Source organism: Cygnus olor, chromosome 17 (genome assembly GCF_009769625.2).
Source record: "Cygnus olor isolate bCygOlo1 chromosome 17, bCygOlo1.pri.v2, whole genome shotgun sequence".
NCBI lineage: Eukaryota > Metazoa > Chordata > Aves > Anseriformes > Anatidae > Cygnus > Cygnus olor.
Genome location: NC_049185.1, coordinates 10429800 through 10443570, shown reverse-complemented (window position 1 = coordinate 10443570; position 13771 = coordinate 10429800). Strand labels below are relative to the sequence as shown.

General features: G+C 41.6%; 1 protein-coding gene and 1 long non-coding RNA gene across 2 annotated transcripts in view; both read left to right on the top strand.

The window, feature by feature from the left end:
* The first annotated feature begins 459 nt into the window (after positions 1 to 459).
* On the top strand, positions 460 to 1552 carry LOC121079656. The gene is made up of 2 exons (XR_005825129.1): positions 460 to 535; positions 666 to 1552. It is a non-coding gene; the product is annotated as an uncharacterized LOC121079656 (long non-coding RNA).
* A 2201-nt stretch (positions 1553 to 3753) lies between these two features.
* The window catches only part of GLT1D1 (glycosyltransferase 1 domain containing 1), a 57371-nt gene continuing 47353 nt past the window's right edge, over positions 3754 to 13771 (top strand). Inside the window, exons 1-2 of the mRNA XM_040577199.1 lie at positions 3754 to 3916; positions 12559 to 12707. Of these exons, the coding sequence (XP_040433133.1) occupies positions 3849 to 3916; positions 12559 to 12707 (217 nt within the window). The 5' untranslated portion in view covers positions 3754 to 3848. The remainder of the gene's footprint in view (positions 3917 to 12558; positions 12708 to 13771) is intronic.

Here is a 13771-nt window from a genome sequence, read left to right as displayed (position 1 = left end):
CCCCACGGCGGTGGGCGGGGGGGATGGGCGGGGCACGGCGGCGCGCCGCCATTGGCTGAGGTCGCTGTCGCTCCGTGTCACGTGGGTGGGAGGGCCGGCGGTAGAGGTGGTTGCGAGGGAGGGGTGGGGCTAGTGGGAGAGGAAGGGGCGGTGGGGAGCCGCGGGCGGCGTTTGCGCGCGGGGCTGGCACGGGGACGGGGGCGGGGCCTCGGACCTCAGCCTCACCCCCAGCCTCAGCCCGATTTTTGCCCTGCAGCGCCCCTTGGGGTGCCGGGCAGGGTACAGGGGGCACGGAGGGAGGAGGCTGCAGCGGGAGGTTTGGTTTGATCGCTGCTCGGGGCGTTCCTTCCGGCCGGGATCGCGTTTGGGGCGTCAAATGGAACCGCGTGCCGTGAATAACTTACCTGGACTCAGCTCTGGCCTCCGTCAGGGCCCTCGTTTTCTCCTCGGTTTTTATCCAGGATAACGGCAGTGAGGTGTGCTGGCAGCAGGAGCCCTCGCTGGTCTGCATGGAGACTGATCTCAGCGCAACAAAGTGCGTGGTTAGAGAACGTGCGTTGGTTGTGGCGGGGCTGGGGGCCTAAGGTGGGCTTTGTCCCACCATCATGTGTGCTAAAGTAAAGATCATGAAAGTACGTTATTGTCTTAAACAATATACTTTATAGCCTCAACTCTGGCCCGAACCAAGTCAGAAAGATACTCCTAGTTACATGTTTTCTAAAAGGCAGACAGATTGACATCACGGAGTTACACCCAACGTTTAGGTATGACTTAAAAGTTTTGGAACAGCGTTGGTAATTGAGCAAGTAATGCTTGTGAAAGTAAATATATTCATTTAATGACGGGCCTTTGTAAATAATATGTGCCATAGAAATGACTCATTAAATATATTTGCACTCTTAACTAGTTATATTTTGTGTCAAAGGGCAATGAGGAAAATGCAACTTGCTGAACAGAGATCTCTTTTTGTGAGCTACTGTAACGTGACAATCTGTAATTTAAAGCATTACGTTTCAGGTTTGCCCTGCTTAATACAGTACATCATATCAACCATGTGGTTACATCTTCTAGGGGGTCTAGTAGTACTTCCTAGAGACTACAAAATAACTAAGTGCTCTGTGTGTGGTTCAATATACACAACTAGTGCGTTGTAGGTCCTTCATAATTTCCCTTAGCAAGTGGGGTGAGATTTTATGTTGTCCTACCCACTAACTGTTAAAAACACATACCAATGTTAAATAACGTTTGAAATGTATGCTATAAAATGTTATTTAAATCTTCAGGTATTGACAAATTCTGACTGAAATTGAAAAGCTGCTGTTCTAACTTGAACATTCTGTCTTGAATCAGTAGTGGCTTCAGGAAGGATATTTTTATTTTTTCTCTGAACAAGAACATTTAGCTCCAATATGTTTAAAACTTCTTCATTAAGATGCACGTACATGTTTTCAAAGATGCAACAAAACCTAATGCTGCAAAGACTTGTAAGTTAATTTTGTCAGTCAAAGCCTATGTAACAAAAAAATATAAAGTAATAAAATGTTCAGACCTCTTTGAATGTTTCTTTTATTTCCTCTTTATTTCCCAGATGACTGGTTGAGTTTCCTCATTCGTCTCAGTTCTTTGGTGGAACAGGCCTTGTCTACTTTGATGTTTGCATTTTTGTCTTTTTTGTGTTATACACTAAGTGTGTTGGATAGCTATTGTCTGTTTTTTGAGCTTGTGGTTTTGCTTAAAAAAAAAAAAAGCTATGATGACCATGCTCTTTACAATTAGGTAGCTCATGGAGATTCATCACCACAGCTTCCTTTTTACCAATAGACATGACTTTCTGAGTCACTCATATCCTGCTTTGGTCTGTACAAGTAGAAAATACCCCCGTTTGGGTTACATGAGCCATTTTAGGCCAGTAGTACAGGGCTGCAAGAACACGGAAGGTGTGTTTCTTGTTTGGAACACGCACTGCCAGCCTTTCTTGGTGCAGTACCCCTGGATGAACCACCTTGTGGGGTGTGTGTTTCTTGGAACCAGAACGAGGGGGTGCTGATAATGGATATAGAGCAGCAATGTGTCAGGAGACAAAAGGCAGCTGTGTGTCATCGTTCAGTCAGTGTAATGTATTTCAGGTCTGCTGGACAGACTGATAACAGGGCAGTGACGACTTTTAAAGCAGGGGTGGCTGGTGCTGGCCATCCAGCTAGAATCCTGGCCAGGTTGACAAAAGCCCTCTGAATTTCAATGGAGCTAGGATTTCATGCCAGAAATGCTTTCTAAAATGGTGATGAAAACAGCTTGGTCCTGCCTACCCTTAAATTAGCATTTGTGCTATTTTCAGCATTTATGCAAGACTTGGTGCTCTTAGCTTCTAAGTAGAAGCCAACTTTTTTAGTTTGCATGAACATTAAAATGGTCTGAACAATATGTCATGCTGAATGATTTCCAACTGAGCCTCAGTGAGATGCAGAGAGTTGAACATATCTCTGTAGCATGAAGGTCTGATAGCAGAACCCAAGCCCGATTACCAAAATACTTAACAATTTGCCAAGGTATGGCGGAAAAAAAAAAAAAAAAAAAAAAGAGTACATCTTTTTCTCTTCTAAACCTTCAACTCCTGAATACCTGTCATCCCCTGTCATCCTCAAAGATCCACAGAAAGCATTTCAAGAACTATGATTTTTTAAATTATGAATTTTAATAGCCTTTCTCTATAAGTGGAGTATATTTTTTACCCATACCTAATGTGGAGACTTGAAGAGTTACTGAAACCAAAATAAACAGGCACTGCAGTTTGTGGACCACCTGTTCTTCTCTCATACAGCCTCAGGGTAATATAGGCATTGGTGCGGCCCTGTGATAAATTACATCAGGGAAATGGTCATGGTTATAAGCATCCAAGCAAAAAAGTGAGCTTTCTGTTAGATCAATTCCTCTTTCTAGTCTATCTCACGGTCACAAGCATCCTGCATGTGCTCTCAATGTTTTTAGAAAATACTGAATCAAGTTCAAGGGCATGGATATCTGCTGTCTGCCACCTGGCCTCTGTCAGTCTCCCAAGGGACTCCCACAACTGGCCTCCCAGTTTTACTGCCTATGCCCCACCCAGCTGCTCGCTGTGCTGGTTATAATTGGAGTTGTGTCCTGAACACTTCCTTGATAGTTTGGGATCTAGTCTTCCTGGTTTGGGGTTCAGGCTCTTCCTTTGCCCCTTCCCTGGGCAACGATGATCAGGGGGCTGGAGCACCTCTCCTGTGGAGAAAGTCGGGGTTATTTAGCTCAGAGAAGAGAAAGCTCTGGGGACACCTCTTTATCTGCCTTCCAGTATTTAAAGGACCTACAGGAAAGCTGGAGAGGGACTCTATCAGGGTGTCTAGTGATGGGACAAGGGGTAATGGCTTTAAACTAAAGGAAGGTAGTTTTAGGTTAGATATAAAGCAGAAATTCTTCACTATGAGGGCAGTGAGGCGCTGGCCCAGGCTGCCCGGAGAAGCCGTGGCTGCCCCATCCCTGGCAGTGCCCGTGGCCAGGCTGGATGGGGCTGGGGGCCCCAAACCATTCTACGATTCCCTCTGTGCATCTGTAACAGGGTTCTGCCCACTGTAGCGAACATTGCAGCTCCTCACCAGACCCTTCCCTGGCCTTACAGCCTTCCTGACATTAAGTGCGGTCTTTAACCTGGGGGACCAGGAGACGGAGCCACCCTCAGCCCACCGCCTCTTCAGGGGCCGCCCGTGGCCCCGCCGGGTGTGCCGGTGGCCGCCCGCTCCGCCGCGCTGTTCCCGAGCCCGCCGGCAGGTGAGGGAGGCACCGGCTGAGGCGGCTGCCGGCCCGGCCTGACGGGAGATGCCGCTATGAGGCTGCTCTTGCTGGCGTGCCTCCGGGCGCAGACCGGCAACGCGACCACGGCCGAGAGGATACAGTAAGTGTCCCGTGAGGGGACCGGGGGGGGATCCACCGCCTCCCCAACATCCCCCATCCGCCGGCGCTGCCCGTTCCCCGGCAAGGGGGGGAGGCGGCAGCGGCCGCCCTCACGCCGAGCTGCCGCGGCCCTGACGATGAGGAGGGAGCTCCAAGGGGCTGCCGCCATCCCCGGGGGTCCGGGTTCGGGGCCCGGTTCAGGTTCGGCGCCCGGCCGCCATTCAGTGCCCGTCGGCGGAGCACGGAGGCGGTGTCTCCCACCTCAGCCGCGTGGATGGCGGCCGCGGGGGGTGTGTGAGGGGGCGGCGGCCAGGCGCCCAGCGGCGGCTCCGCGGGCCCTACTCCGGCGGTGCCGAGGGGGGATCCGCTGCCGTCCGGGGAGCCGGGGATGTGCCGGGTGGGGGGCTCGGGGAGGCAGAGCCGCGCCGGCCTGAGGGGCTCCTGAAGAGGGGCTGGGGCACGGGGAGGCTTCTTTGCTGCTTTGCCCTACAGCAGGGGAGTAAGGGAGAGGGGGAGCCGAGGGGGTGCCCCCCGGCCACTTACATATATATATAAGTATGTATATATATATCAAACACGTTCAGCTCAAGGCAGTCTATTGGCACAGGAGGAGTTCACACTGCAGGGGTGACCCCAGCTTGCAAGCCCAGAGCAGAGATGCCCTCACCAGCGTCACTGCTGGCCCCTTGCACAACCTGGTTAGTCAGTCGTTAGTCAGTAGTGCAGCAGATTCCCAAGGGCTGCCCGTGTTGGGAAATACCCAGAATTAGATGACAAGTAAACGTGAAGAGCGGTAGCTTCTGAGGGCTCTGAAATGAGGGTCCATGCAGGAGTTCTCCTAAGGCAGCACTTCTGCAAGAGCCGCTGCCGTTACCTCCTTACTGGGGGCTCTGTGACATGCAGCTCCTGTGGGAATTACAAACGTGAATCTATAGTGCTTTGAAATTGTTTGGACTAACAGTGGTGCATAAAGGCACAACATTCTTAATGTCACCATTTAACTTTTTTCCATGAAATACGGAAAAAGCATGTGGGTGATGGCATTTTTAAAGACTTAGCTGTGCATTTAAGCTTTTTATTAAAAAAAAAAAAAAAAAGAATACCCATAAAAACATGTTTTGTCCTCTTGAGACAGGCTTCTAGCTTGTAATCCACAATTTGGTTATTTTTCTTAGGATGAGCCTTTCAGAACACCCTCTGCTATTACACATTTTCCTTGACCCTTCCTCTCTGTATTATCACATTTCACTGTTATGCATAGAAACAGTCGGTTGACATTGTTTAAGTTTTCACTCTAGTTGTGTCATACCAAGTTCAGTCTTAGATTTGTGCAGGGCTGCCGTATTGTGTAAGATAGTGGTGAAACGTACCTTCTGCTTTGCATCAGTCACACAGGCATTGAAGTTATAAAGCAGATGGAGAATAAAGACCAGAGAAGGCTGAAGTCTGTATTTTAATAGAATAATTGCCAATAAAATACTTAGATGAATACATTCTTACGTTCTTAATATAGATTTTGTACATGTACATATCAGCATAGAGTTCATGTGTGGTAGTTTGTGGGGAATTCTTAATTTATGTTACTCTCATCTTTTGCTCTCACTGGATAAAACAAGGCTAGTTATTCTTGGGGTAGACTATGTTCATTCTTCCTCCATAAGATTATTTCTTTTACCTTTACAAATTAAGTATTCACTTACTTTCATCTTCAACTTTGAGGAAAGTCTAACAAACATCTAGTCTGTGAAGCAGTTTAGAGATAATCTAGTAAACAGCTGGTTCTGCATTGTTTCAAGTTAAACTAAGCGTGAATAAGCCAGTCAAACAAATGCCCATGTATTATTTCAAATTATCTTTTAAATAAACCAGGGTTGACCATAATCATCGAACATACTGCATCAAGACACAATGGTTTAGCAAGGGGCGTTTGTTGGAGTTTCAGTAACCAGTAATTTTGGTTAGGTTTCTCCAGCTGTGACTCTTGCATGGTGGCCTAAGCCAATGCATGTTAGTACAAAAGAGAGAATAGGCTTGGTGAGACAGAACAGCACAGTTGACAGATGGTTTAACATACTACCATGTTAACGCAATCGTTTGCAGCTATGTGAACGCATCTGCAGTATCTGTGCAGAGTACACCAATTTGCTTTAGCATCCTAATGCTTTATGGACACACCTTACACAAAATGGATGCCGCTCTCTCATGTGCATAGACCTTCAAACAGAAAGAAAGTCATGAATGAGAGGTTAATTTAATTCATGTTCAAAATAAAGGTAGGTAAAGGATTCTAACAGAAATAGTCTTTGAGAATCAGTAACTTATGTCATGCTCAATTGCTATCTTATCACTTAACATAAATGTTATTTATAGTAGTAATATAAAGAAGCCCATTTAGGAAAAAAAAATAGGATCAGGAAAAGTAGTGAAGAGTATTAGTTAGAAATAAAATCTGACTTCCTGACTAAAAGGCTGCTCAAGTGACAGCTATCAGTTAAACCATGTAACATAGATACTTAACACTGGTTTTCTTAAGACTTTACTTTTTTAAAAAATATCTACATGTATGACCAAATGTTTGTTGAACTAATTTGCCATTACTAAGGTTAAGTTTATATGGTTACCTTTGTAGCACACATGGTAAGACACTCAGAATAAATACTCAGATTAATATTTGTCTTCAGTTGTTTCTGTATGCATACTTACAAAATTATTTGTTCAATCTATTTTTTTTTTTATATTGAACTATGGTAACTTTCAGTCGAGTATACACGAAACAGTGAAGTTGCCTCCGGGTTGGACACTTGCCAGTGTAGATTAATTTTATGGCTTAATATCACTGAGTATACTATGTTTATGATGTTATGGCTGTTTCTGTAACTGCTTCATCTTTTCATAAATAATATATTCATTTCCTGAGCTTAAAGTAGCTGGTGACAAAGAAACCAGAATCTAATTTGGCTAGAAATCAGTTCACTAAAACAAGTGACATAACGCAGGTGCTATGAGCTTTGTTTATATTAGTCTGCATAATCTTTAATTGCCTTCAGAAAATTTAGCAGTGAATAGAGAATGAAATACAACACAAAAGTCTTTGGTTGGGCTGCCATTCTTCAGTCCTAGCAATGAGATCAAAAAGGGTGTTAGGAAAGAAAAAAATGAATATCCTGTGCCCCTTGAAATGTTCTATTAATCATTTATTACTTTATTAGTAATGGGGAATAGAAATCTTGAATTAATTAGTTAATTAAAAACATTTGGAGGAAGTATTTCGTCAATACATAAATGTCTTTTTGGAGAGGAAGAGATTGTTTCAGTTTGAAACGGGACAGTTTAAATAGCTGTTCTGTAAATTTCCAGGTAATCAACTGCAAGAAAATTAAACCCACAAATTCAACAATGCATGGCTTATTGCTTCTCTTTGCAATATTTTTCAGCACAGAACTTGAAGGTGTACTAAGTAAGTTTGTGGATGACACTAAATTGGGAGGAGCGGTTATTAATTGTGTCAAGGGTGGAGAGGCCTTGCAGAGAGATCTTGACAAATTAGAGGACTGGGCAATCACCAACTATATGAAGTTTAACAAGAGCAAGTGCCGGATTCTGCACCTGGGAAGGGGCAACCCTGGATATACGTACAGACTGAGAGACCAGAGGCTGGAGAGCAGCCCTGCAGAAAAGGATCTGGGGGTTCTGGTCAATGGCAAGTTGAGTGTGAGTCAGCAGTATGCCCTGGCAGCCAAGAGGGCCAGCTGTACCCTGGGGTGCATCAGACATGGCGCTGCTGGCCTGTCAAGGGAAGAGATTGTCCCGCTTGGCTCTGTGCTGGTACAGCCTCACCTCAAGTTCTGTGAGCAGTTTTGGCACCATAATATATGAAGGACATAAAACTCTTTGAGAGTGTCCAAAGGAGGGCTATAAAGATAGTGACGTGTCTGGAGGGCAAGACACATGAGGAGCAGCTGATGTCCCTGGGTTTGCTCAGCCCAGAGGAGAGGAGCCTAAGGGGAGGCCTCATGGTGGCCTGCAGCTCCCTCATGAGGGGAGCGGAGGGGCAGGTGGTGAGCTCTGCTCTCTGGGGACAGCGACAGGACCCGAGGGAACGGCATGGAGCTGGGACGGGGAGGGTCAGGCTGGGTGTTAGGGAAAGGTTTTTCACTGAGGGAGTGGTTGGCACTGGAACAGGCTTCCCAGGGACGTGGTCATGGCACCGAGCCTGCCAGAGTTCAAGAAGCATTTGGACAGTGCTCTCAGACACAGGGTCTGATTTTTGGGTGGTCCCATGTAGAACCAGGAGATGGACTCCATGATCCTTGTGGGTCCCTTCCAAGTCAGGATATTCTGTGATTTATTGGAGTAATTCTGATCCCCAACTTTACTTCTATTTAGTCTTACCCTATCTGCCACCATTAAAATCACACAGAAAAGCACTTGTACGGGAGGAGATCCTCTTCTCTTCAGGATACTTTCTTCTAAGAGGTCTTTTACCAACCTATGTCAGTTTGCACAGGTGCTGGTAAATTTCTGCTGTTTGTGTAGCCATTCCAAGAAAAGGACAGCTGCAAAAGGCAAGTGGTCATCCTCAACATTGGGAACTGATACTCAATTATTTGTATGGCCTGCTCTTGATGTACGCTGCATCCCAAATGTTTTGCATGACTAGACCTATTTATAAGGCAGGATTAAACCTTGTAGAGTTATTTTGTCCTTCCAAAGGACAATTACTGATTTCAGAATGTAGGGACAGAGGCAATATCAATCCATTTTTAATTTCTGTTCTTATTCACAGTGGATTTTCTTCATACTTCATTCCAGCCAACACAAATTGTGTGTGATATTTGAAGAAGTTTGAGAGAGAAATAAAATGAAGAATACTTTACTTTAAGAACCATAAAAAAAATTCAGTACAATTTGCAAAGGAAACAGAGAAGATTGAGTAGGTTTCAAGTCTTGTAATTCCACCAGTTTCAGTGGGAATTGTGAGTATTCGGCTGTGGCCAAGTTTCAGAAAAGGCAGTGGAAGTCACTCTGCCATCTTAATAAGTTTTGGATCATGCTGTATAGATTTAAGAATAGTTCATGCATAGCTGCTTTACAGAATAGACAGCCTGGGGAAAGAGGTAATTAATATTTTTGGATGAAGCCTAATGTGTGCTGCTCAGAAAATGTCAGTGCATCTACCTACCAGAAACATTTTGAAAATCAAACGTTCTTTGTCTGTAAGTAATTCCATTAAAATATTGGAAAATTTGAACATAAAGGTTTCTGAGAGGGCGATGTCAGAAAATAAAAATAGTTTGAAAACTACTGTATCTTAGAAGTAAGCATACTTCTAACTCATTTGTATTTTAGCTTCAGCCATGCTGTGTTTGGAGCTGCAGAAGAGTTTCTTCATATGAGGACCTGTGAACTGCAGCTTCAGGTTGGAGGAAAGAAGCCTTCTAAGTCAGGATAAGTGAGAAGTAGTGATCAATAATGTAGGAAGGAAAAAATGAAATGTAAAACATCACCTGGTGTTTCGTAGTTGTGTTGGAGAAAACTGTTTTTCTATAGAAGTCTTTAACAAAGTGAAAACGTGTCAGTACGGGATTACACCTTTTAGCAATATCCCTCTGCATACCCTATAGACCCAGAGCAGACACTTACATACGTATGTGTCACTTATAAGCCTCTTGATTTCCAAGGAGTGTAAAAAATAAAATGAAAAAGATGACTTCCCATAATACTAAAATGGGGTTGGGAAATATTTTATCCAGTATTTAGATGTACATAAATATCACAGTGTCAGCAGTGACAATTACCATCTTCTCTAAGAAATCATCTTTCAAGCTTACTACTGAATGACTGAAGTTTTCCCAGTTTGGTTACTTTCCAGCAAAACATGCCAAATTGGAATCTGACAGTCAGCTCCATTTTAGAAATATTATTCTCCCCAAATAGTGAGTGCCATTGGCTTCATGAGTCTTTCAGTAGAAGGGAAAGATGAAAAAGCAAGGCAAAATCTGGATCGAAGCAATAAACACTGGTAGTTAGACACTTGGAAATACACCTCATACAAAACTGTGATAGAGGGAAAGTGTAGCCTTGAAATTTGGCATTTTCTATCTTGTCTTAGATTCACAGACAGCAGGAGATGTGTTCATTTTTATTTTTCATGTAGAAAGTATTTGTTTATGAAATGGCAAAATAATGTGAATACACTGTTCCTAGGAGGAGAAAATATGGGTAATGTATCTCTTATGTCTTGGCTTGATTCAGGGACATCTGTGACTTCATAGGCAGATCAGCCTTCAAAAAAAAAAATCCCCTGCAATAGCTTTGCAGCACCCTGTTATCATATTCCTTGATAACAGCATATGTGTGAAAATCACAGTCTGCATTTTTTTTTTTTTGGTTATAAAGATGAAATGCCATTGAAAAAATAGGAAAATATCACTGTAAATTTCAGTACTTAAATAGTACCCCCTAACTGGTTCTACATACATACATTTCCATATATGCATAATTTGAAGCTTGTGACTAATTATATTGAACTTAATGGTATGTTTATGGGATTAAGATCTCCTCACATCTGGGAATTCTAATTATTCTGGGAAAAAAAATCATAATTTTTTCCTTCTTAAGCCATATGCAAATTTATTACATGTTCCTGAGTCATTATGTGTAGGGAAAAAATGAAGTAAAAGAGATAATCCACAATTTCTGAGCACTGGAATACGTAAGGGAGTCCCTCTCTACCACAGAAACAGCTGTCATTCAGCTGTGAGATTTGGAGCTATGGAAACTGTGGAGGAAGCTCTCATTCCTAGCGTATTACAATAAAGAAGCTTTAGATCAAAATTCCCAGCTGAGTTTCTTGACTCCTGATGTCCTGAGAGAGTTATTTTCAAATTAATTGTAATATGCAAACATATTGCTTGTACATGATAGTGATTTATGGTAATTGGAATACTGATGGGAAAAAAAATCTTTTAGACTATTTAATGAGCACCTGTGAACTTATGGAACGCATGCACGAGCATCCCAAGTATTTGCCCAAGAGATTTTTCTTTCCACAGCTGTGAGATTTGGGCATCATTATTTAGATATAAATTGAGAACCTCTTTCAAATGGCAGGCAGGTACTTGGTACAAGTTCATGGGACAACTGAAGTAAATAATTGCTCAACAGTGTAAATAAAGAGCTCACAATCTGGCTGCATTTTATTATTTATTAGTGCTTATTATAATGTATTGGTCTTGTTTCAAACAGTGAAGTTAAAAGTAAAATGAGTTTCTTTGAAGAATAAGGAAGAAATACAGTACCATATGTTATGCCGATGGAGTTCTGCCTGATATAGTGCTAATACATTCCTTCCAAGGCCTCAAGACATTTTACAACATTTTTAGCACCAATTTCTGCAGTAATGACTAACTTCTGCAGGACAGAAAATTACATTCCTTGGGAGGATATGAAATGATCAAGAAAGAAAACAGCCAACGTTATCCAAGAAGCTATTGAGTTAGCAGGATTTTAATGCCAGAACAATTAATATGCTATGAGAAATAAATCAACTGGAACAATATGTAATAAGCAGAAAACATTCTTGTGGTCTTTTTGTAATACTCAAAACATAAACACTAGTTATTTGAAGCAATTTTATCTACGTGTCAGCAGATACAGTGTGCTAGTTTCTATCAAAACATGGATTTGCTCCTGTATGTATTTTGGCTGATGTCATTGGAAACACTGATAACTGATCCTGGTTTCTGTGGGAGGAATTGTGAGCCTAGTGTGTAAAAGAAAAGACCGAAACAAAGCTCACTGAAATGCCTAAAGTAAAACTCCCTTTAATCAATCATTTTAATGGCTTTAGCAGTCTTTGAATCAAATTTTAATATGAAGAACCACTGTATATAAAGATGAATAGGTAAACTGACACTAGGAGAGGTGTGTTTTGTGTGTGCGTGATTTTGTTTGTCAATTGAGATTTTTTAAAAGGACTGAAAGTTTTTGAGTAATCACTTTTGTGTTGTTTTTCTCTTAACTTCAGTTATCCCGTGACTGTTTTACAAATGGGTAAACAAAGACAAGAAGCAATTAAACAATCAAACAGAAAGAGAATACATTTTCAACCGTCCAGTTTAATTTATGTATTCATTTTTTGTATTTTAAAGACTTTTTGCATTTTCTCTATTTTTAATAGAATTATTTAGCTGGATGTATTTCTGTTTTCTTTCAAGTGGTAGCCTTTCTCCAGAGCAAGGGGCTGAGGATGTCCAAGACCAAGGCTTACACACTTGATTCAAAGTGAATCTTTTTAACATCTTCAGAATCTTTTGAGTAAAAGACTAATCCAGAAAGGTGCTGATCAGAGTTCATTTCCATTGATTTCCAAAGGTAGATTGACACATGGCAGGCTTGGGCCATAAAGTGGGTGCAGACTATGATGCTTGGCAGTGTGCACAATGGTGATGATAAAAATGTTTTCCAGGAAAACCCCTTGTTATAGCTCCATGATTGCTTGAATAATGTTAGCGTAAACAAGATGAATGTAGGAACAAAAATTAAGAAAAAACATTTTGGTTAAGCATATTTAATAAAATGAAATGTGTGCAGCATTAACATATTTTTTTTTCTCTTGTTCCATCTGTTCTGATAATGAAGGAGTCATCTACATGCTGCAGGTCATATCTGTGTTCTTAAAGATGCTTTCAGGTATGAAAGTCCAGCTGAAATAGCAAATCTAACCTCTGCAGATAAGTTTGATGCAGCCCTGGCCATTCATCTTTATAAAGGAGGCAGACTTCTGCAAGGTAATTAATTCTTTTTCTATTTTGCAATAAAAATACTTCTTAAAAAGGTACTGAGAAAGAAGAGAATGAATACAAACAGTTATAAATGACAATAAATACATAAACCCACACGTAATGTAGTTATTCTATTTATCCACTTCAACAAATGTTCAGAAACACTGAAAATCTTTCTCTGTGGGAGATCTGATCCAGAGAGGAGGGGACTAAATAAATGTACTTTTAAAGCACTTAATGCATTTCATAATTAAGTACTTTAACTACATTAAGATAAGAGCATTATATTAACATTAAGATACTTTCAACAAATGTGCTTTTTCAGAGGACAATAGCTTGGCTAAGTATAGCTCAGGTCAAATAGAAAAAAGCAGAGAGGCTAATTTGATTTTTCTGTTAAAAAATGAGTCAGTTTTTTTTGGACATGGAATAACTTAGAGTTGTCATTCGTGCCAGCTAAACTGTAGGAGACAGGATGTTATCAGACAAATAATAGAATTTTCTATGGTAACTGGCCATGTAGAACAAAATTTTAGCCTGCCATTAATGATACAGTAGAAGCACTTGCTGTCAAAATTATAGACACTGTCACCTACTGAAATTGCAAGTGCATATCCATTTTTGAGATCACATTCCAATTGTCCAAATCTATTCACTTGTACAAAGGTACATAATTTGATACTTTCATCAGATCGCAGTATAAGTTGCATTGTGCTAGTTTTCAGACTTCGGAAGTCTCCTGGCAATTTATACTGGTGGGTTTTCAGAAAGCCTGAATTATTATGTCTAGTATGCTTGTGTATCTTCTGTTACAATGGAGCTCTGATTTCAGTAGGGATCCTAGAATACAAATACAAAAATAATTCTGTGTGATGATCTCTGCTACCCTATGTATTAGGACTTCTCTTGTTGGAATACAGAAACAATTGCTTTTGTGACGAGACCTAGAATTGTTTTGGAAGAGGCTTATGGAAAGTCTTAAAACTATCTCTTTTTTCTGAGGAACAAAAAATAAGGTTGAATTTTAAATGTTTACTGTAAAACTTCATTGTGGTTTTGATTTGGATAGC